Source organism: Solanum dulcamara, chromosome 5 (genome assembly GCF_947179165.1).
Source record: "Solanum dulcamara chromosome 5, daSolDulc1.2, whole genome shotgun sequence".
Classification (NCBI taxonomy): Eukaryota; Viridiplantae; Streptophyta; class Magnoliopsida; order Solanales; family Solanaceae; genus Solanum; species Solanum dulcamara.
The window spans coordinates 57,130,547-57,152,016 of NC_077241.1; the positions used below are offsets into that span (position 1 = coordinate 57,130,547).

The following is a 21,470-nucleotide window of genomic DNA, read 5'->3' on the forward strand; positions in this document are numbered from 1 at the left end:
CTTGTCAGGACCTATGGTTGTAGTATAGGGCTTTAAGAGAGCGGCCGACTGAGCTTCAGTCCCCTGGAATGGTGGGGTGCCAGAGTGGGAGAGCCCCGTTGCGCCAAAACATTGTTGGACCACAAGACAATGAATAGTGTGAGACCCAAATGGCTGGATCAAGAGCGGACAATACCTAGGCAGTTGGGCCTGGGCCTTTTCATGGATAGTGTTGTGTGTATGTATCAGTTCTTTCAGTGGGTTTGGTTATTAGTTAAATCTGCATTAGTTCCAACAGTTTATAGGTCATTAGAGATTACTTCCCTTAATGTGATGTTGTCTCTACCTCATCTCTTTTTATCACAATCAATCATCATATTGTCACACTTATGGACAAAATGATTTTAGAGGATATGGGAAAATTATATCATGCAATCCTCTTTTATTTTATTCATTTAGTCATGATAAATATATGTCAAACATCCAAATGTGGAAACATTCTTCTTGTATATGCATTGGGTTTTAGGACTAAATGTTTACTTACATATAATTGTGTCATTACTACAGCTTGTGTACTTTAGGTTTCTTTTTTCATAACCTCCTTTTCCTTTATTTTTTTTGTCCGTCCGTAAATTGGAATTGGTTAGATAGGACCAGACTAATGGTTTTGATATCTTTCTTAGCTTCAATTTGTAGCCAAACATCAGTTTCCCCTCTGATTTTTCACCTTTTTGTGTGAATTTCATCTCTGCCATTTCTCAGCCAAAGGCACCTAAGAAGGTAGAAATATGCATTACTGAAACTAAAACATTGTGTCACTCATCAACAGAACAACCTAAACCTTTCCTCCCCCAAATTCTCGCTTGCCTCTGGGAAAGAGTTTTATAAAGGAAATGTGGGAGTGTGGGTGGAGGTGAAAACTTGAGAATAGAGGTATTAGCACTTGGCAATGGCAAGGGCCTCACGTCTATACATTGCATTTCCTGCAGGTGGTGAGTTATCCTTGTTTGTGGTGCTGAATATCTATCTAGTTATTATTTTTTGAGGGAGCAGTGTCTATTAGTTTTCCTTCTAAAAATATTATTATTATTCTGAAAGACCTACTGCCTTATCTAGGTTTGGATTTAACTGGATACCTAATTCAAGCATTTAACTTCACAGGCATCCATTTGACTCTTCTAAATGGGGACGAATCTGTTGGTTTCTCACTAAGGAAGGTATCATGGACCAAAAGCAAGTAGTTGAGCCTGTGGAGGCAACAAAAGATGATCTGCTAGTGGTAGCAACTTCTACTGGTTAATAGCAGCATAGTCATTTATTGAGTTATTAAATCCTTTTGTTTTGTTTTTCGAACAGTTGGTTGAGTCAATTTGAAACATTCTCTTTCACTTTATCTCCCTTGAGCACATTCATGTAATATGCATGCTTGCACCTTTGTGGGCTATTTTGATCAACTTAATGAACTGACATTTTCTGAGGAACACGGTATCATAACCTTTGGTATCTAAGTTATAATCACCTCCATTCAACTAAACCTAGATACCATCATATATGATATTCTGATCCCATCCACCAGTTACTTGAGTTCACATAATCTAAGTTTTGAGGATCACTATTCTGAATAATTACTTTGGAAACCTTGTTATGCATATTGTCTACTACCATTTTTAAGGCATCTCATTTTCCTATGTTTGAGTCCATAATGCCGAGGTCAATTTGCAATTTTGGTAAGGTGATGATACCATATGTCAATACATCTAGTTCTATTTTCTTATATATTTGCAATCTTTTGTTATCAAAACAGAATGTTGTTGCTCTTTAATCTGATCTAGATGCTGTCACCAATAATACCTGAGCCTTGTGCTGCAATTTGTAGTCAAGTATGAGGCTCCTCATTGCTTATATCTGAGTTCATCAATGTTGAGGTCCATTTGCAATCTCATTACGGTTGTTTACAACACATCCACTTATACTTTTCTTGCATGTACAGAATTTACTAGTCACTTCAGGATACTCTTGGTCTTTTTCCAATCTAGGTGCTGTAACTCTACCTATCTGTCAACTATAGTCGGTGGGACTAGCATTGACACTGACTGTCCTTGTACCGGGCAATAGGGGTGTACATGGACTGGGTTGGTTTGTATTTTTCAAGTACCAAATCAAACCATATGTGTCAGGTTTTTAAATCTATAAACCAAACCAATAAAACTCGGGTTTTTCAACCTCGGGTTTCTTTGGATTTTTTTGGATTTCTCGGATTTTCGGTTTTTTTTGGGTTTTTCCGGTGAAGTATTGATACAAACATATAATTAGTTTGTGCTTCAAATATTTCTTTAGTTCTACCAAAATATAACTATCTAAGGTGTTCCTTTAGAAAATAACACAAAATATGATATGAGTGACGACATTAAATTATTCAACAAAAAATAATAATGAAATTGCATAAAACAAATATTGCAAATGAATTAGTCAAAATGAAACTGATCATAATTTAAAAGTACTAAATCATGCTAATATAAGTGTAATACGTATTAATTACAAGACTAAGCATTAAAGATAAACTAAATTAGGTTATGTAATTTATATAATTTTCTAAACCAATGTAAAACTAAAGAACAAATATTCAATATTATTGTCATTTTTAGTGTTGAATTGATTTTCTTTTATGTTAGCATTGGTATTGATTTGATTTCGATTTGAGATTTATTAGAGTTACTAATATCTATGGACTATAACCTTTATTGGATCATTCAAAATTCCAAGTCAAACTTGAAATAATATGTTCAAAGATAAAAACTATGAAAAAGTATAAGAAATATTTATGGATTATATTAAAGTAAATACTTTTATATATAAAATAAGTTTAAAAAATTATATATATATATATAGTCGGGTTGGTTTGGTCTCGGTTTAATTTTTAAAGTTAAAACCAAATCAACCCAAATATAGTTGGATTTATTTTTCCAATACCAAGTCAAGTCAAACCAAATCACTAGTTGTTTTTTTTCCGGTTTGACTTGGTTTGCGGTTTGGTGCGGTTTTTGATTTGATTTTAGGTTTGGTTTTGTTCACCACTACCTGGCAATGTTGATGGAATACTGATGTTGGGTTCTAGAATGATATGTGAATGGAAAATGGAGGGAAAGTGAAAATGTAAAGTCACTTTTCGAAAGAAGCAATTCTCCCATATTGGTGGATCAAGTGCTTAAATATAGAAGCACTCCTTCATGCTCTTAAAAGGTGAGAAGAAGACGAGTCTTGCGCCATCATCGCTCGCTCGACTTCGACTTTGAAACATGATCGATTGAGAGATTATTTTTGGACGAAAAATTCTGATCCAATATTTTTCCTCACATGCTAGGTGCACTGTTTGCATCGGCAGAGCGCCAGTTGGAGAGATGCATCTCTTCAACACATTGCTTTGTATTGGCGCTTGAAGGGCGGTGAACAATTTTGTATCAGCGGTCGCCGATGCAACGCTAGTACGAATCAGTGTTACTATTTTTTTTGAAGCAGTTTTTGATGGCTATAAATATCTGATTCTTTTTCAAACATTAAAATACGAAATAGTTCACACCAAGTACTAAAATTTGAAGTTAAAATTCCTCCTTGACAAACTTCAAGTGTGATTTACTCCCGTTGAGTGAGTTCGAGATTCAACAAATTTGAGGTACCACTATTCGGCTGAAGTGAATCATTTTATCTTGGGATGATATATTCCATAACCTTGGTCTTCAGAGCCTTCAACTTGGCCTATTATTTTGACACATACTCGCTAGTAACTAAGATTACATCCATTCTGATTCTTATTGCACTAGCTGCGGTATATGGTCTTGAAATTCATTAAATGGATGTGAAAACAACTTTCTTAAATGGAGAGTTGGAAGAAGAAATTTACATGGAGCAACTCGAGGGTTTGGTGGTTCCTGGTAAAGAAAAGAAAGTGTGCAAACTTGTTAAGTCACTTTATGGACTAAAACAAACATTCAAATAGTGGTATGCAAAGTTTGACCAAATATGTTGGCAAATGGATTTAAGATTAATGAGTGTGTTAAATGTATTTACATTAAAGACACTCCAAATCACAAGGTCATTGTTTGTTTGTATGTTGATGACATGTTGATCATCAGTACGAACATTTTTGATATAAATGCTACTAAGCGTATGCTAGAAAGCAAATTTGATATGAAAGACCTCGGAGTTGCTGATGTGATCTTAGGTATAAGAATCCTTAGAACTTCACAAGATTTAGCAATATCACAGTCTTATTACATTGAAAAGGTACTTGACAAGTTCAAGTATTTGGATTTCAATATTGGCAAGACTCTAATAGATGTGAACTTTGCACTTCAAAAATGAAGGTGAAAGTGACTCACAATTGGATTATGCAAGGGTAAAAGTTTGGTGTAAGTCGTGAATTGTACGCAACTAGATATATGAGTCGGTTCATGAATAATCTCAATCAAACTCATCGAATGGCTATGGAAAGAGTTTTGGGGTATTTAAAACATACTCAAAACTATGCTTTGCATTACAACAAATATCCAACGGTATTTGGAGGATATAGTGATACAAATTGGATCACTGGTCAAATAAAAAAAAAATTCACGAGTGGGTATATGTGTTTACTCTTGGTGGAGGAGCAGTCTTCTGAAAATCTTTCAAACAGACATGTATCGCTCGCTCTACAATGGAATCTGTGTTTATTGCTCTAGACAAGATTGGTGAAGATGATGAATGAATTCGAAATTTCTTGGAAGATATTCCTTTTTGGCCCAAACCGTTGGCACCAGTATGCATACATTGTGATAGTCAAGCGCCAATAGGTATGGCAGGGAGCATGATGTATAATGGAAAGTCATGTCATATTAGACAGAGACATAAAACCGTTAGAGAACTACTCTTTAGTGAAATTATCACAATTGACTACGTGAAGTCAAAGGATAATGTGTCGAATTCACTTACAAAAAGCCTAATTAGAGAGGAAGTTGAGAGATCATTCCCGGGCTAAGGCCTAGGACAAGTCATCTCAATGGTAACTCTACTTAGCAGACTGGAGTCCAAGAGCTAGGTTCAAAGAGATCAAACAAAGTTGTGATTGATGGTTCAACATTATCAAAAACTCAATCCATTCTCATGATGAAGACAATGTTTAGGAAACAAGGATAAAGCTTCAGGTTTGTAGCTTTTTGATGATTTCTAAGATTGGCAGATATGATCAAATAGTTTATCTAAAGGATTAAACGTTTAGAAGTCACTTATGTGAGTGTGAAGTGTAAGCCGTTCCAAGGAGAATTATGGTGGCGGCCGATTCTCGATGCACTCATGAAACCAGGCAGTGTTCATGGTTGAAACGAACAAAATCGTGAGAACCATAAACAGTTAAAGGTTAATTGTGTGGCTTGTATTGTCTAGGTGTACAACAAAGTTCGATGGTTTAAAGATATCGCATCTATGATTAACCAAGTGCATCCAATATGAGCTCAGGAAAGCCTACTTATCTAGATGCAATTAACACTTACTTGTAAATCACGCACTTGTCCGCATGGTTTAATCTTATAGCCATTCCCCTTTTGTGTGGGGGATTGTGGGATTCTAGTAGTGAAATCTGAATGAAAAATAGAGGAAATGTGAAAATGTAAAGTCACTTTTGGAGAGAAGCAATTCTGCCATATTGGTGGAAGAAAGAAATTTTCAAGTGCTTAAATAAAAAAGCTCTTCTTCATGCTTTTAAAGGGTTGATAAGAAGACAAGCCTCGCTCGGCTTTGGCTTTGGTAAATGATCGATTGAGATATTATTTTTGGACAAAACATTTTGACCAAATATTTTTCCTCAGATGCAAGATGCACTGTTTGCATCGGCAAAACGCCGGTTGAAGAGATGCATCTCTTCAACACACTGGTTTGTGCCGGTGCTAGAAGGGTGGTGTACAATTTTGTATCGGTGGTCCCCGATGCAACACCGGTATGAATCGGTGTTACGTTTTCGAAACCACTGGGTCTTTTCTGAAGCAGTTTTTGATGGCTATCAATATTTGATTCTTCCTAACATATTAAAATATGAAATGGTACATACCAAGTACTAAAATTTTGAAGTTAAAACTCCTCCTTGAAAAAATTCAAGTGTGATTTACTCCCGTTGAGTGAGTTCGAGATTCACTTTGAGGTACCACTATTCGGCTAAAGTGAATAATTTTATCGTGGGAGGATATCTTCCATAATCTTGAGTACTTGAGGGGAATAATTTTCTTAAGGACACACTGTGAATTTAGTGGAATTGATTCTAATTCTTCTTCATCTCTTTCTTGTTAGTTTATTGATTTTCAAAAATAGTTTGAATACAGATATTTTTTATATATAACCCAGAAATAACAACCAATACATTTCTGGTGTAGGTGCATTCTGAATCATACCTGAAAAGTTTGAACAGCAGCTTGAATGTCTCCATGATTGTTGAGGTAAGAGTCAGAATTGATGTTTGCTGCTGTTGCTGTAGGCGCATAATCGTACCTGTTTTTACGCATTAAGAGTTGGTTTTCTCGTTTCCATACTCTTAATTATCTCACGACTAGACCTTTTAGGTACCTCCTCTTGCGATGGTTCCTAATTGCCTTGTGCAAAAGAAAGTGCTTCACCCATTCCGCAAGCAGGTGAATTTAGTCATTTGCAGATCATTTTCTATTTTCTTATACTCTGGTTCAGATTTTGTTGATAATTCTCTGAAGGTGGGAGGAACAATTTTGGCTGCAAAGCTTGCAAAAGAACGGGGATGGGCTATTAATGTTGGTGGTGGATTTCATCATTGCTCATCGGAGAAAGGAGGCGGTTTTTGTGTTTATGCTGATATATCTCTTTGTATACATTTTGCATTTGTTCGTTTAAATATTTCAAGGTACATCGAATGGTAATTCATGTTTAATGTGTGGCTATGTACAGTTGAAGGTCATGTCATCCCAATGAAATCAATAATGAACTTTTTTCTTGTAGAGTTATGATAATTGACCTTGATGCACACCAAGGAAACGGCCATGAGGTGGACTTCTCTGAGGACAGTATGTTTCTCATCATTCATCTTGTATTTTGTGTGCCATTTTAATATTATTTATTGGTGTTGGTTGGATGTGTGCAGGAAAAGTATTTATCCTTGATATGTACAATCCCGGAGTTTATCCACTTGTGAGTTCCCATTTTGAATAATCTGCTGCATCTTGAATGAACAGTTACTTTCCTCTCCTTTCTGATTCTCTTTCAATTGCACTGATAGCATCAAAAGGTAGCAGTGTCTGATCAGATCTGTTGTGAATCTATTTCATTTCTTGTAGGATTTCGAAGCCAGGCGTTACATTGATCTAGGAGTTGAAGTTAAGGTTAGATCAAGTTTATGAAACAGGTTATTTCTTTACTCGAACTACGCTGACATCTGTGGCTTACTAACTTTGGCAGAGTGGGACTGCGACAGATGAATACTTGACTAAGCTAGATCATGCACTTGAGGTGTGTAATTGGACTTTTTGTCATCACTTTTTTTTAAAAAAAATAATTAGTACTGTTGTATTCTTCAGCGTTAAGGAATGCTGGCCACCTCTAAAAAATTACAAGGTAGTGAGGTTAGACTCAAAGATTTACAGAGCACCTAAGAAATCTACCAGCTCATCTACTTCCTCTATACAGTTTCCTTTGTACCAAGAGAATAAAGACACTCAACAGTTCCATTTCACATCATGTATGGACTTGATCTTGTCTTCAAAACATCTTCCATTTCTTTCTTTCCATACTATCCACCATATACATGAAGGAATTATCCTCCATTTTTCTTTTCATCCAGCAGCTCATCAAGTCAGCAGTATGCTCAGGCACTGTCCACTCAGTCTTTGTGAGGCTGAGGAACAGGTTCCATAGTTGTGAAGTAAACTTGCGATATAAAAAAAGATGGTTGTTCGTCTCCCCAGTCTCATTGCACAAAAAACATCTTGTCACTACTTTCTCCCCTTCTTCTGTGGAACCTCATGTGTCAGGCATGCTCTCTTCACCACTAGCCAAGTGAAGTATTTAACCTTGGTGGGAGCCATGCTCTTCCAGATTCTTGAGCACTCACCTTGCATCACACTATGGTCCCTCTTGTACATTTATTCACAGAGAAAATGCCATCCCCTGAAAGATTACATCTCGGTGTATCAGATTGCATAGTGGTGCCGGGGAAATTCTCCACTTCACTCAAAAAAGTTGTCACCCTATCAACCTTCCAGTCATTTAGATGCCTTCTAAAATTCAGATTCCACCCTTGGTTTGACCAGCTCTCAGCAATGGTTGCTTCAGGATTACTACTTAGCATCACAAGATCAGGATAAACTTCCTGTAAAGGATCTTGCCCTATCCAAATATCCTTCCAGAACAGGGTATTGGTGCCATCTCCAACCCTGATTCTGGAGTTCCCCTATAGCTTTGGCCATAATGATTTGATAGTCCTCCAAACCCCCATCCCATAAGTGCAAATCACCTCATTGCAGCACCATGGACTAGATTGGCCAAACTTGTGGGAAGTGACCTCCTTCCATAGAGTAGATTCTCTGCACTAAATCTCCATAACCATTTCAACAGTAGACTATTATTCTGGATCCTCACCTTTGCTCTGTTGTACTACCTCCCATTTTACCAGATTATATCCTCCTCCAACCCCCTCCTTGTTGCCTTTCCATAGGAAGTCTCTCCTCAATTTGTTTAGATTCTTAATCACACTTGCAGGTATAGGAAATAGAGACATCTCATAGGTAACTCGTTACACTTGCGAAACTTTGTTGTTCCCATGTGCTGGTGACCTGTCCAAGCATGTATAGCATAAACATGTCTAGCATAAATTGGTTACTGTTTAGTTTTAAGTCATCATGGGAACTCAGTTAATTTTATTGCTTGGTCTAAATGAGAAGGATTTTCCAAGGATCAGTGAAGCTGAAATATTTGTTTTTTCATGTATGTAGCTGTAAAATGATCGATGGATTTTCTCTGGTGCTAATCTAGAAAGTGATGCAACTGCAACTTTTTAACTTTATTTAGACTCAAGTCCTCTATTTTGTGTTTAGTACATCTTATGACATAAAAGCGATATTTGTTTTGGTTAATGGAAATGTTTAATTTCATCCTATCATTGCAGAAGTTCCATATGTTCATTTGTTAGATGGCTACAGCTAGGACTACTGCAAATAGTTCACTAGTGAAGTTGCAGATTATTATGTCAACATTGCCACTAATACCTTAATTTGTTTTGGTGATTTCATTGTGTGAGGAACTAATGTTCCTTGGTTCTGACCATTGCTCTTGGCACAAATTCTACAATCCAGTCTTAGAAAACCACGACAATTTTCTATGAATTAATTCTGCAATATCTAGTGTTAATGAGATCGCCTAAAACTCTCTAGGAAGAATGCTTGTGTGGTGTAGCTCTTTGCTTTTTGGTTGAGATGGAGTCGGAGGAACAAAGAAACCCTTAAAGGTTTCGACAAGTGCATCAAGAAGAGTCAAAAGCTCCCTTATGAACTGTGTACAGTTATATTTTTGGTGTAAAAGAAAGATATGTATAAGAGAGCCTTGTAAGAACAAGGCTATCCTTGTGGCAGCCTTGTAAGAACAAGGCTATCCTTTTGTTTTAATCTACATCGCGAATATGGTGTCTCCCTACCTAGAATTTTTAGGAGCCTTGTGGCAGCCTTGTAAGGACAAGGCTATCCTTTTGTTTTAATCTTCATCGCGAATATGGTGTCTAGCATTTCCTTACCTATGAATACACTGTCACTATTCTGTGAAAAGCTCATTTTTGTTCCTATAATACTCTTAGGAAAGATATTCCCTTTTGTGGAGTGGGATGAATATCTTTGGAGCTTTAACATAAAACCATACTTCTGTAAAGTGCGTGCTTCTTTGTTGTAACGGAATCATTTGGCATACATTTGTCATAAAAGCATTGACGCCTCTGTCTTCTGATTCTTCTTAAAGATTCAAGATAGAAACGATGAAATCTATTCTGTCTTTTACAATGCGCAGATGCGCTTTTTAAATACATTCGAAGACCAACAATAACTCCTATATTATAGGAGGAGTATTCCTAGTGGACTCTTAATAATATACGTGCAATACTAATCCTATGAGCAGACGGTAACTAACTAACAACTACAACTGACTGTGCACAATTACAGGGAAGATGCGCCAATACACCCCCTCAAGTTGAAGGTGAAATCAACAACCTTATACTTGGGAAGATGTCTGTGAAAGAGCAGACGACACAAAGGCTTTGTAAGTGTGTCTGCAAGCTGATCCGCAGCATGTGGCACACCTGGTTTTGCTGCACTTGATCTCTAACGAAGTGAAAATCAACTTCAATGTGCTTCGTCCCGCTATGCAAGACAGGATTTTGACATAGATAAGTGGCACCAACATTATCACAATAGATTATTGGTGGTTTAGGCAGCTTGTTAGGAATTTGCTTTTGACCTGCAGTTAACTTATTTTTATTGCCTTAGTATTAAATAAGACTTAGTCAATTAGTTGTTAGCTATCTATTCCTATTATTTAGGAGCTAGTTAGTGATTAAGTGAAGTGCAGGTCGTGGGTTTACTGTTTTTTTTTTATTCTAGGTCTCATAAATGTAACCAGTAGTTATCAATCTTGTTCTTCTGCTGATATTGTTTTCACTTCTCTACTTTTTAATATCTTGTTCTTATGAAATTTACCAACAAATTGGTATCCAGAGCTTTTTTTTCTTGCGGGATCTGTGAGTATTTCGGTGAGTGAGTGTTTCAAGTGACTCCAGCACCACAACCAGAAACAGCAAAAGATCAAACATGGAAGAAAGTTGAAGTTTCTCGGCAATGGCACCTCCTGTCTTTAATGGTGAAAATTTTCACATGTGGGCAGTGCGGATGGAACCTTATCTCAAAGCTTTAGATCTTTGGGAGGCAATTGAAGAAGATTATGAAGTTCTTCCACTACCCGGAAACCCAACAATGGCTCAAATCAAAAATCACAAGGACAAAAAAACCAGAAAATCTAAGGCAAAGACGTGTCTTTTTTCAGCAGTCTCTTCAACGATTTTCACTCATATTATGTCTCTAAAATCAGCAAAAGACATCTGGGATTATCTCAAGGCAGAATATGAAGGAGATGATCGTATCAAAGGTATGCAAGTGCTGAATCTCATTAGAGACTTTGAGTTACAGAAGATGAACGAATCGGAAACCATCAAAGAATACTCTGACAGGCTTATGAACATAGCAAACAGAGTAAGATTACTTGGTTCTGAGTTTAAAGACTCACGTATTGTTGAAAAGATTCTGGTCACTGTTCCTGAAAGATTTGAAGCCACCATTACCACTTTGGAGAACACCAAGGATCTGTCAAAAATTACTTTGGCGGAATTATTGAATTCCTTGCAGGCTCAAGAACAAAGAAGGGTTATGAGAGAAGATGGAATTAGAGAGGGAGCACTGGCGGCCAAACATGAAGATAGTGGAAGATACAAAAAGAAAAACAATAAGAAGAACCAGCCAACACACGGACAAGGAGCTCGCTACAACAACAAAAGCAAAGCAGGTAGCTTCAAAGGAAACTATCCACCTTGTAAGCATTGTGGAAAGAATGGACACGCGCCGTGTAAGTGTTGGAAAAGGACGGATGCTAAGTGAAGTAAGTGCAACCAACTCGGGCACAAAGCAATTATCTGCAAGAATAAATTGCAGCAGCATGACGCAGATGCCCAGGTTGTTGATGAACCGGAAGAGGATCAACTCTTTGTGGCATCGTGTTTTGCAAGCAACGTTTCAACAGAGGCTTGGCTGATTGATAGCGGATGCACAAACCATATGACTCATGACAAAGAGCTCTTTAAAGACTTGAAAGCCTGCCAGAATTACTAAAGTCAGAATAGGTCGTGGCGGTTATATTCCAGTAAAAGGAATGGGAACCATTACAATTGAAACACAATCAGGCACTAAAGCAATTTCTGACGTTCTTTATGTACCAGATTTAGACCAGAACTTGTTAAGTGTTGGTCAATTGTTAGAAAAAGGTTTCAAATTGTATTTCGAAGATAAACATTGCTTGATCAAGGAAGCCTCAGGACATGACTTATTTAAAGTCAAAATGAGAGGCAAAAGTTTCTCATTAAATCCACTGGAGGAAGAACAAGTTGTGTAGAACTTCTTTTGAAAGTGCCTTTATTTGGACAACTGTAGGATTGCAAAGCATTGTAAGTTTTTTTCTTCCATCATAACAACAACTATGACATAGGTTATAAAATATGATTTTATTTTCACGAACCAAATCGGATAGTTTTTGTTTGTGAAACTTTTTTTGGGCATTCAAAGAGAGACTGTTGTTTGACATCGATATTTGTTGAAAATAGCCCTATGCTTTGAAAATAAGCACGGGTTGAAAATGGTAGCGCTGACGGGTTAAAATGGATAGCCCTTACGGGTTAAATGGATAGCCCTTACGGGTTAAAAAGGTATCCCTTACGGGTTAAAAAGGTATCCCTTACGAGTTAAAAATGGTATGGTAGTTCTTTGAAAGAACTCGCAGATCCCGTAAGATCAATAAAGCTCTGATACCACTGTTGGTTTTTTCAAAAGATAGGGCAACAAAAAAGGGTTAAAATGACTCTCTTTGGATTAAAATGTCTTTCAAATACTTTCAATAATTTTATTAAAATGTCTTTCAAATACTTTCAATAATTTTATTAAGCTTTAAATAACCAACATAAAACACATAATCTGCATAATTTGAAATTTAAGACAACCTAAAATATCTCAATGACTCAAACAACTAAACTAAGTTCAAAATTCAAATTCATCTTAAACTAAACAACCTATTTTACTAAAAACTACTGCAGTAACTAAAAGCAAATTCAACAATAATAAATGTGCAATACTAATCCTATGAGCAGTAGGTAACTAACTAACAACTACACACAATTACTGGAAAGATGCACCAATACTTCTATGCGTCTTTTATTTGTCAGTAACATTCAGACGCATTTAAAAGATACTTTTTCTTTCCTATTGAGATGAGAATGTTGAGATGGATGTGTGGGCATACCAGGAGTGATAGAATTAGAAATGAGGCTATTCGGGACAAGGTAGGAGTGGCCTCAGTGGAAGACAAGATGCGGAAAATGCGACTGAGATGGTTTGGATATGTGAAGATGAGAGACACAGATGCCCCATTGCGGAGGTGTGAGAGGGTTGGCCATGGATGGTTTTAGAAGAGGTAGGGGTAGGTCGAAGAAATATTGGGGAGAGGTGATTAGACAGGACATGGTGCAGTTACAGCTTAACGAGGACATGACCTTAGATATGAGGGTGTGGAGGACCCATATTAGGGTAGAAGGCTAGTACATAGTCTCGTTATTCTTCCGTATTAGTAGGTGCATTAGAGCACTATAATTTCTTGTGCTCTGACTTCTGTTATTATCTCTCTATTACTTTCTGTACTTTGATTATCCTATTTTATTTGTGTCGCTTTCGTGTCGCTCTCGTTATTTGCCTTATTCGTTATTTGCCTTTTCTTATAGCTTTGAACTTCTTAGCCTTATCTGACCTCTTTTTATGCTTCTTTTGAGCCGAGGGTCTCCCGGAAACAGCCGTCCTATCTTGGCAGGAGTAAGGTCTACGTACACTTTACCCTCTCCAAACCCACGTTGTGGGATTTCACTGGGTTGTTGTTGTTGTTGTTGTATTGAGTTCTCCCTTGTTGTGTTGAGTTACTTTTGTATACCTGACTGATTGTTATCCTAATGGACTTCCAGGTTGCAGAGAAGAAATTTGATCCCGATTTAGTTGTTTATAATGCTGGTACTGATATCTTGGATGGGGATCCACTTGGCAGGTTGAAGGTAAGATCCACCAATGGGAAACAAGCTATATGTTGCTTGCCTGTCTGTCGTTTACAGAAGGTCATGCTTCTTTTTGTGGCAAGCCATATAGCAGATGGAATCATGGATTTTTTAATTATTACAAGCTTATAAAATCTTTTATATTTTTTATACTGCTAACTGGAAGAGTTTTCATAACAACCAAATAATCATAAATTTTGGGATGTAGAATGTAATCTTTTTTTCCTTTAAATCAAAATATAAAAGGATCAACTACATGTTTTCCTCTTGAAAGTGAGGGTGAAGATACGAGATATCCCAATTCTGCTCCAAGCATAAGATACAATTGAGAACTGAATTGTGGAACATACATGCAGTAGACATATTACATTCGTTCCAGCTAGTTTTACCCGATATCATTGCTGGACATGTAATTTCGAATATTAGATCGACTTTTATACAAGTGGTTGGAGGAAAATAGTTAAGTAATTGGTGAAAATAAGCTTGGTGAAGAAGTCATAACATTGATGTTTATATTTGATTAGTTAAATGATTTGGATTCTTGATACTTGTGAGAATTGTAATAAACAGAATTATTAAATGGTGGTAAACATTTCAGTATGTCTCACATAATAGAAAATGTTATCATATAAAGTATGATTGATATTTTCTTTGGTCTAAAGGATTTGTCTTTGAATTTTATGAGAACTTAGTCACAGAAAGGTGAAATATCGAAGTACCTCATAAAATTTTGACAAAATTTTCTCTCCTAAATTTGAAATACTCCCAGGCACGACTTTCTAGGTGTATCCTCTAGGGTCCCTCCGGGCCTTTGGACAACCATCTCCGGTGGTATTCCACCATTGGAGACGGCCTTCTTTCTCTTTCTTCTCTTCTGCTATACCTTTTCTTCACTCATGGAGAATTGTATTTACTTCAGATTGGGGGGTGGGGGGGTGGCCCGGGGGGAGGGGGGGAATCTTACGATATAACAAAGACAATGTTCTGAACTTGTTCGAATGGGTGGAAAGATCTTTGATCATAAAGGGATCTCTATTATGGCTCAACAAAAGGCTATGTGAGGCATCAAAAATAAGGGGGTAAAATTTAAAAACTTAGAAATGCAGAGATATTGCTACCTTTTTATACTTTTCTCTAAAGTTCAGTAAATACGGAGATAAAAACTAGGATGAAAACGAGATGATAATGAAACTTTACTGCTTAAATAAAGTGCAAAGATTTTAAACACTGCATTAACCAATAACTACGTCCGTATGGAGTGGACAAATCTCCAGATACAAAGATAATGATAATATATTTCTTCTATTGAATTCTCCTAGATACATATATTTATACTAAACATAAAGATAACTCCTAACACATAGAAACAGTTGCTGCTGTAGATAATTTCTGCTTATAACTACTATAGATAACTACTGCTTATATATTCTTTTAAAACAAAGAAACCAAGATTATCTCCATATGCTTGTCTAGAGTTTCTTCTAGAGTAAGTCCATAAAGGAGGAGTCGTATCATATGGTAGATTCATCTCAATAATTGCAGTAAATGGAGTGACCATATCTGTCATCATTTTGCCTCAAAACAGCTTTAGTGGGGTGGAGGGAGCTTACAACAAAAATTGAAGGGTTCATTAACAAGGAAGCAGCTACAAAGATTACATTTAATGCTGAAGCGATCACTGCAGCTAAATACACCGAAGGGGAAGGGAGCTATAAGGAAGCTTTACACAGAAACAGATAGTCAGATAGTCACAAAAGGAACATAAGACACAGTGGGGAGAGCTTCCTCTGAAGTTTGCAACTCTTAAGGGTGGAAATGAGCTACTCTGCTGGTGTTTGGTGGGCAGTTTTCCTGATTGCGACGAGATCTCTACCCGTAACGACGTAAGGAGATGGCCTCAACAAGCATGGAAAGCGGTACGCAATCTCAATTTGAATGGAATACAATTCCTTTTTGAATTTCAATCAGGAGAGATTGCTGAACACATCCTGAGAGGTGAATGGAAGAGACAAGGCAGAAGACTGAAGCTTGAATGGTGGTCACCAACTTCAGGGGCATATCCGACCCATGTTAAATTCGACTGGTTCCGGATACGAGCTGAGCCTTAGGGCTCCCACTACAACTCTGGTCAACCCAAGTGATGAGGAAAATAAGGGACAAGTGTGGCGGATGCATAGAGACGGAGGGAGAGATGATGCTCAGAAATCACATGAGATGGGCTCGAATCAAGGTCAAGGGACCTCTCGAGGAGATCCCACACTTCGGGGAGGTCGCCAGAGACAACAGGGTGTTCTCTTTACCCATCTGGGTAGAAGCGCCGGTGAGATACAGAAGGGTTGAGGATGACGAGCAGGACATCCAAGGTGAAAGTGCTAGAGGAAGAAAGAAGATGACAACCTGGGTTGTAGCCTAAAAGAAAAGGAAACAAGGCACATAAGAGGAAATAAAGCTTGGGGGAAATATCCTTTGGATATTGAGGGTCCTAATGAGGAAGACACGGCGATAAAAGGGGGGAGTAGGACGCGGGACCACAGGGATGGGGTCAAAGGGGACACCTAGCAACAATGGGCTAAAAATCCTTATATTTAAGGGAAAACTACACAAAATAGATCCAATTATGAAACTATTTACCCAAATTGGACCCAACCCAAACTATTTACCCTTAATGGAATCATGACCCAAACTGTTTACCCTCTTACTCCACTTCCACTTTCTCCATTCTTATTTCGCACATGACGTCAGTATGACGTCATCATCATTACTATGAATTAATCATCTGTAATACTCCATTGGTATATTGATACTATATCGGTATCATGTAGGAATGAGCTTAATTCTTTGTGATACTCCGTTGGTATATTGATACCCTATCGGTATCATATAGGATTGGACCCTTTTTACAAAAAATAAAAATGAAATAATTAAGAGAAATTATTAAAGTCAAAATCCTATTTATTAAACTCTAAATTAATAGAAGATATATTCTTGGTGATATTCCGTTGTTATATTGATATCATATAGGAATGAGCTTAATCCTCTGTGATACTTCGTCGGTATATCGATACCCTATCGATATCATATAGAATGGACGTTGACGTCAACGTGACATCAACACACGAATTTTTAAAATAAATTTATGTCATTTTTAAATTAAAAGTGGGTATGAAAGCAATGAGGCATTTAAGGGTAAATATTTTCCCTTTTTGGGGTACAAGTGTTCATTTCCCTATATTTAAGGATCAATACAATCCTTCAGAAATAGAAGGTCAATGCATTGGGCCTGTCATTAAGCCCACCTTGCCAAAGCCCAAAGAAATTAAAACAGTTGAGCCTTTCACAGATTTAATATACTGGAATTTTAAAAATTGTTCCTCCTCAATTTTGCTCTAGCAGTTGATGCTGAATTTTTCTTGGTTATTTTTGAACTTGCACATTTTTTTGATATTGGTCTTTCCCTTTTTCTTTCTTGTTCTTCTTTTGATTTTGTGCTTCATAAACACCTTCTATGACATTGTCTTGTATAGAAGTTCTTTTGAAAGTGCTTTTATTTGGACAATTGTAGAATTTGCAAAGTGTTTTTGTAAGTATTTTCCATCAATCACAACAATACATATGCAATAGGTTATAAAATATGATTGCATTTTCACTAACCAATTTTGATAGTTTTTGCTAGTGAAAATTTGTGGGGCATTGAAAGAGAGATTGTTGCCTGAGATCGATATTTGTTGAAAATAGCCCTACTCTTTGAAAATAAGCATGGGTTGAAAATGGTAGCCTTGACGGGTTAAAATGGGTAGCCTTGACGGGTTAAAAGGTAGCCCTTACAGGTTAAAATAGTATGGTAGTTCTTTGAAAGAACTCACAGATCCCCGTAAGATTAATAAAAACTTAGTTACTACTGTTGGTTTTTTTAAAAGATGGGACAACAAAAAAGGGTTCAAAGTGACTCTCATTGGATTGAAATGTCTTTTAATTGCTTTCAATAATTCTAATAAGCATTGAGATGCTTTAAATAGCCAACATAAAATGCATAGTTTGCATAATTCGAAATTCTAAACAACCTAAAATATCTTAACAACTCTAACAACCTAACTAAAATTCAAAATTTAAATTCAGCTTAAATTAAACTACCTATTTTGCTAAAAACTATTGCAGCCACTAAAAGCAAATTCAACAATCATAGTTAAAGTTTTAGATAAAAGATTGAAACTGGTGGTGAGCAAGTTGGTGAATAAGCATCAGATGGCTTTCGTTAAGGCAAACAAATCATGGACGTTACCTTAATAGCCAGTGAATGTGTGGACACCAGACTTGGAGATGATGAAGCAGGCATCATGTGCAAACTTGATATGGAAAAGGCATATGATCATGTAAATTGGGGCTTCCTTCTTAGCATACTAAGATAGATGGGGTTTGGAGACAGACTGATAAAATGGATAGGTTTTTGCATTAAAACTGTCAGGTTATCCATGGTTTTTTTTTCCATTTGAAAGGGGTCCATTCCCCCTTTCCTTTTCATACTGGTCATGGAAGAGACTAAACAACATGCCGAGGGTGGCTACTCCAAAAAGATGGATAATGGGTTTTGAAGTCAGTAACAAAGCAGGTGTGAGCATGGAGATTTGTCGTCTACTATATGCAGATGACACTGTGATATTCTGTGAGGCAAAATATGAGTAGATCAGGTATATCTGGGTGATCCTTCTGATTTTGGAGGCAGTATCAGGTCTGAAGGTCAATTGGAAAAAGAGAGTTTATTTCCCATCAAAAAAGTAGCACAAATGCGAAACTTGGTCAACATCCTAGGATGCAGAATAGAGCAATTACCAACCACTTATTTGGGTATGCCTTTGGGCAGCAAACATAAGGAATTGGTGATATGGGATGGGATTATCCATAGATCAGAGAAGAAGCAAGCTATATGGAAATTCCAATATTTGTCACTTGGGGGCAGAGACACATTGATTAATGCAGTGTTGGACTCTCTCCCAAATTACGTCATGTCATTATTCCCCTTACCCGCAAAGGTTCTAAAGAAACTGGATAATCTCAGGAAAGAGTTCCTATGGTTTGGAAACAAGGATGGGAAGGAGTACTATGTGGTAAACTGGAAAACTATCCAGCTCCCAAAGTTATCGGGTGGACTTTGAGTTAGAAAATCCACAATGATTGCCTTTGTGGAGAAAGATCAAGCTTTATCGAAAGAAGTCATACAATGCAAGTATGGCCAAGACGATCAATGGTGCACTAATGAGGTTACCACACCATAGGGAGTTTCAGCTTGGAGAACAATAAGAGCCCTCTGGAGCAAACTAGCAGAGAACATGAAATTGAATAGGAAATGGAGCAAAAATTCTAATCTGGAAAAATGCATGGAATGGACAGGAGGCCTTAATGCAGTTTTTCCCTGATCTATTCTTTCGGCAGCAACCCTGACATCACTATTGCTGACAGTTGGTCAAATGGATGGGACATCTCATTTAGGAGACATTTGAATGATTGGGAGATAGATAGAGCGGCACAACTACTGGAGTGATCAGTGACTTCAAAGGTCCCTCTACTAGTTCTGACACAATCATATGGAAGAACAATGAAGATGGAAGGTTCACAATCAACAAATTATAGAAGAAGGAAGTGGGATTTCATTAAGGCTTCAGAGTATCTAGATGGAGGCAAATCTGGAGAAGCCAAGCACCAAAGTCAAATGTTTTGTTTGGCTAGTGGCTAAGAGAGCATGCTTAACACAGGAGGTAATGGAGAAGAAGAAGAAGGGGCTACAATTAGTGTCCAGATGTTTTCTCTGCAATGAGACAGATGAAACCAATAGCCATCTATTCTTGCACTACAGAGTTACAACCCAGCTTTTTACTTTGTTCCTGAGGCTCACAAACAACAGTTGGACAATGCCAGAACACATTGCTGACCTACTAAGTTGCTAGATTAGGAGAGGGGGGAGCAAGAGACAAAAGAAATGGCGGAGAATGATCCCAGCATGCATATGGTGGTAAATATGGAAGGAAAGGAATGGAAGATGCTTTGAGAGCAAATCAAACTCCATACAGAAAGTAAAAGAGGTGTATTGTATCTTTGTATTTTTGGTGTAAAAAGGAATGTGTAGAGGAGGTAGAACAACTAGTTGATCTGTTAGGCTCCCTGAAATTAGTCTTACTATTTTTCTTTCTGTTAACAATATTTGGAGGTCTCCAGTATATTTTTAATGCTGAGAAATACAACTTTACCAATTTCAAGAAAGAAAAAAAAAGGTTAAATATTAATAATGCTCCTCTCTTTACAAATCTGTCAAGTAGCCAAATACAGGTGCATGCCTTGAATGTGTAGCAATACTATTTGGTTTGATTGAAGCAGTTTCAGTTTCTGTAAGAACTAAGAGCTTGCTTGGATTGACTTATTTTAAGTGCTTTTAAGCCAAATATCTTTTAAGCGCTTTTTGAGTGCGTAGGTAAATTTAAAAAGTGCTTATAAGCTCTTGGTTTTAAGCTAAAATGATAAAATTAAGCCAAAAATTATAAGTTACTATTTCTAGTTTATGGCTTTTGGCTTATAAGTCAAAAGTCAATTCAAACAGGTTCCAAGTTGCATGGACTCTTCAAAAATGATATTGGGTGTGTATCAAATCCTCTAAAAGTATTGCATTTTTGGAGAGTCCCAGCACACATAAGATATATTAATCATACAATTGCAGACCTTAGAGTCTTCTTTCATTTCTATGCCAAGAAAGGGAGAGTGCTGAGTCTATGCCGAATCTTTTGTATGTACTGTCATTGTTAATTACATATCTGGCCGTGCAGATCAGTCCTGATGGCATTGTTAGTAGGGACGAAAAAGTTTTCAGGTTTGCTCGAGAGAGGAACATCCCCCTCATCATGCTCACATCAGGTCAACCTATCTCTTATTCTCTATTGCACCTTATTCATTTTGGTGGACTTGTGCCATATGCTACCTGTAACTGATCTTTTTTTATTACATTTTCAGGCGGTTACATGAAATCCAGTGCCCAAGTTATTGCTGATTCCATCATAAATCTCTCGAATAAATCTCTGATAGATATGAAAAGCTTACTAACTGGAAGACTATTGTAGGTGAATGTCCTTGCATAGCTACTTCGAAAGGCCTGCAATTGACCTATGTAGTGAATTAGAGATTGCTTATTTGTGTTGCAAGGAAAGAGAAAAATTTCCCTTGATAGTGAATGCTTGTATTATATGGTATTGGGATGCTAGAGACTTGTTGAGATTTGTGTATCTTAATTCATGTAGCCAAGAATGTAAATTGTGTATGTGCTAGTTCATGTATGAAGCAACTCATGTAGCTTGAAATCATTAATACATCAGGATATGGTCTGTGCTGTCATGGATTGTGATGCAGGAAGGAGCATAATTCAAAGTTATGGCTCAAGTCTAATAGATTGAAGCCTCTTAGTGCGGTGTTGCGCTACTATATTTGGACCATGTAAATTTCTATAGATCCTTTAGAATAATTAAAATTCTAATTTGAGTAAGTCGCAAATGGCTAATTTGAATAAAAAGAGAAGTTCAATAAATCTATTCCATGACAATAATGTGCTTGAACTTTAACATAAAGTATAACACTT

The 21,470-nt window shown here is 37.0% G+C and overlaps 1 protein-coding gene across 2 annotated transcripts in view; it reads left to right on the top strand.

Moving 5' to 3' along the window:
• LOC129889247 (histone deacetylase 2) overlaps positions 1-21,214 on the top strand; it is a 32,422-nt gene extending 11,208 nt beyond the window's left edge. Inside the window, exons 3-13 of one of the 2 annotated variants that reach the window (XM_055964476.1) lie at positions 1,141-1,258; positions 6,375-6,437; positions 6,561-6,629; positions 6,705-6,871; positions 6,967-7,031; positions 7,109-7,155; positions 7,302-7,346; positions 7,423-7,473; positions 13,772-13,858; positions 20,668-20,755; positions 20,852-21,214. In XM_055964476.1, the coding sequence (XP_055820451.1) occupies positions 1,141-1,258; positions 6,375-6,437; positions 6,561-6,629; positions 6,705-6,871; positions 6,967-7,031; positions 7,109-7,155; positions 7,302-7,346; positions 7,423-7,473; positions 13,772-13,858; positions 20,668-20,755; positions 20,852-20,958 (907 nt within the window). In that variant the 3' untranslated portion in view covers positions 20,959-21,214. Of the gene's footprint in view, positions 1-1,140; positions 1,259-6,374; positions 6,438-6,560; positions 6,630-6,704; positions 6,872-6,966; positions 7,032-7,108; positions 7,156-7,301; positions 7,347-7,422; positions 7,474-10,166; positions 12,215-13,771; positions 13,859-20,667; positions 20,756-20,851 lie in introns of those variants that run through there. The other variant, XR_008766856.1, reaches the window with a different exon arrangement.
• Positions 21,215-21,470: the final 256 nt, after the last annotated feature.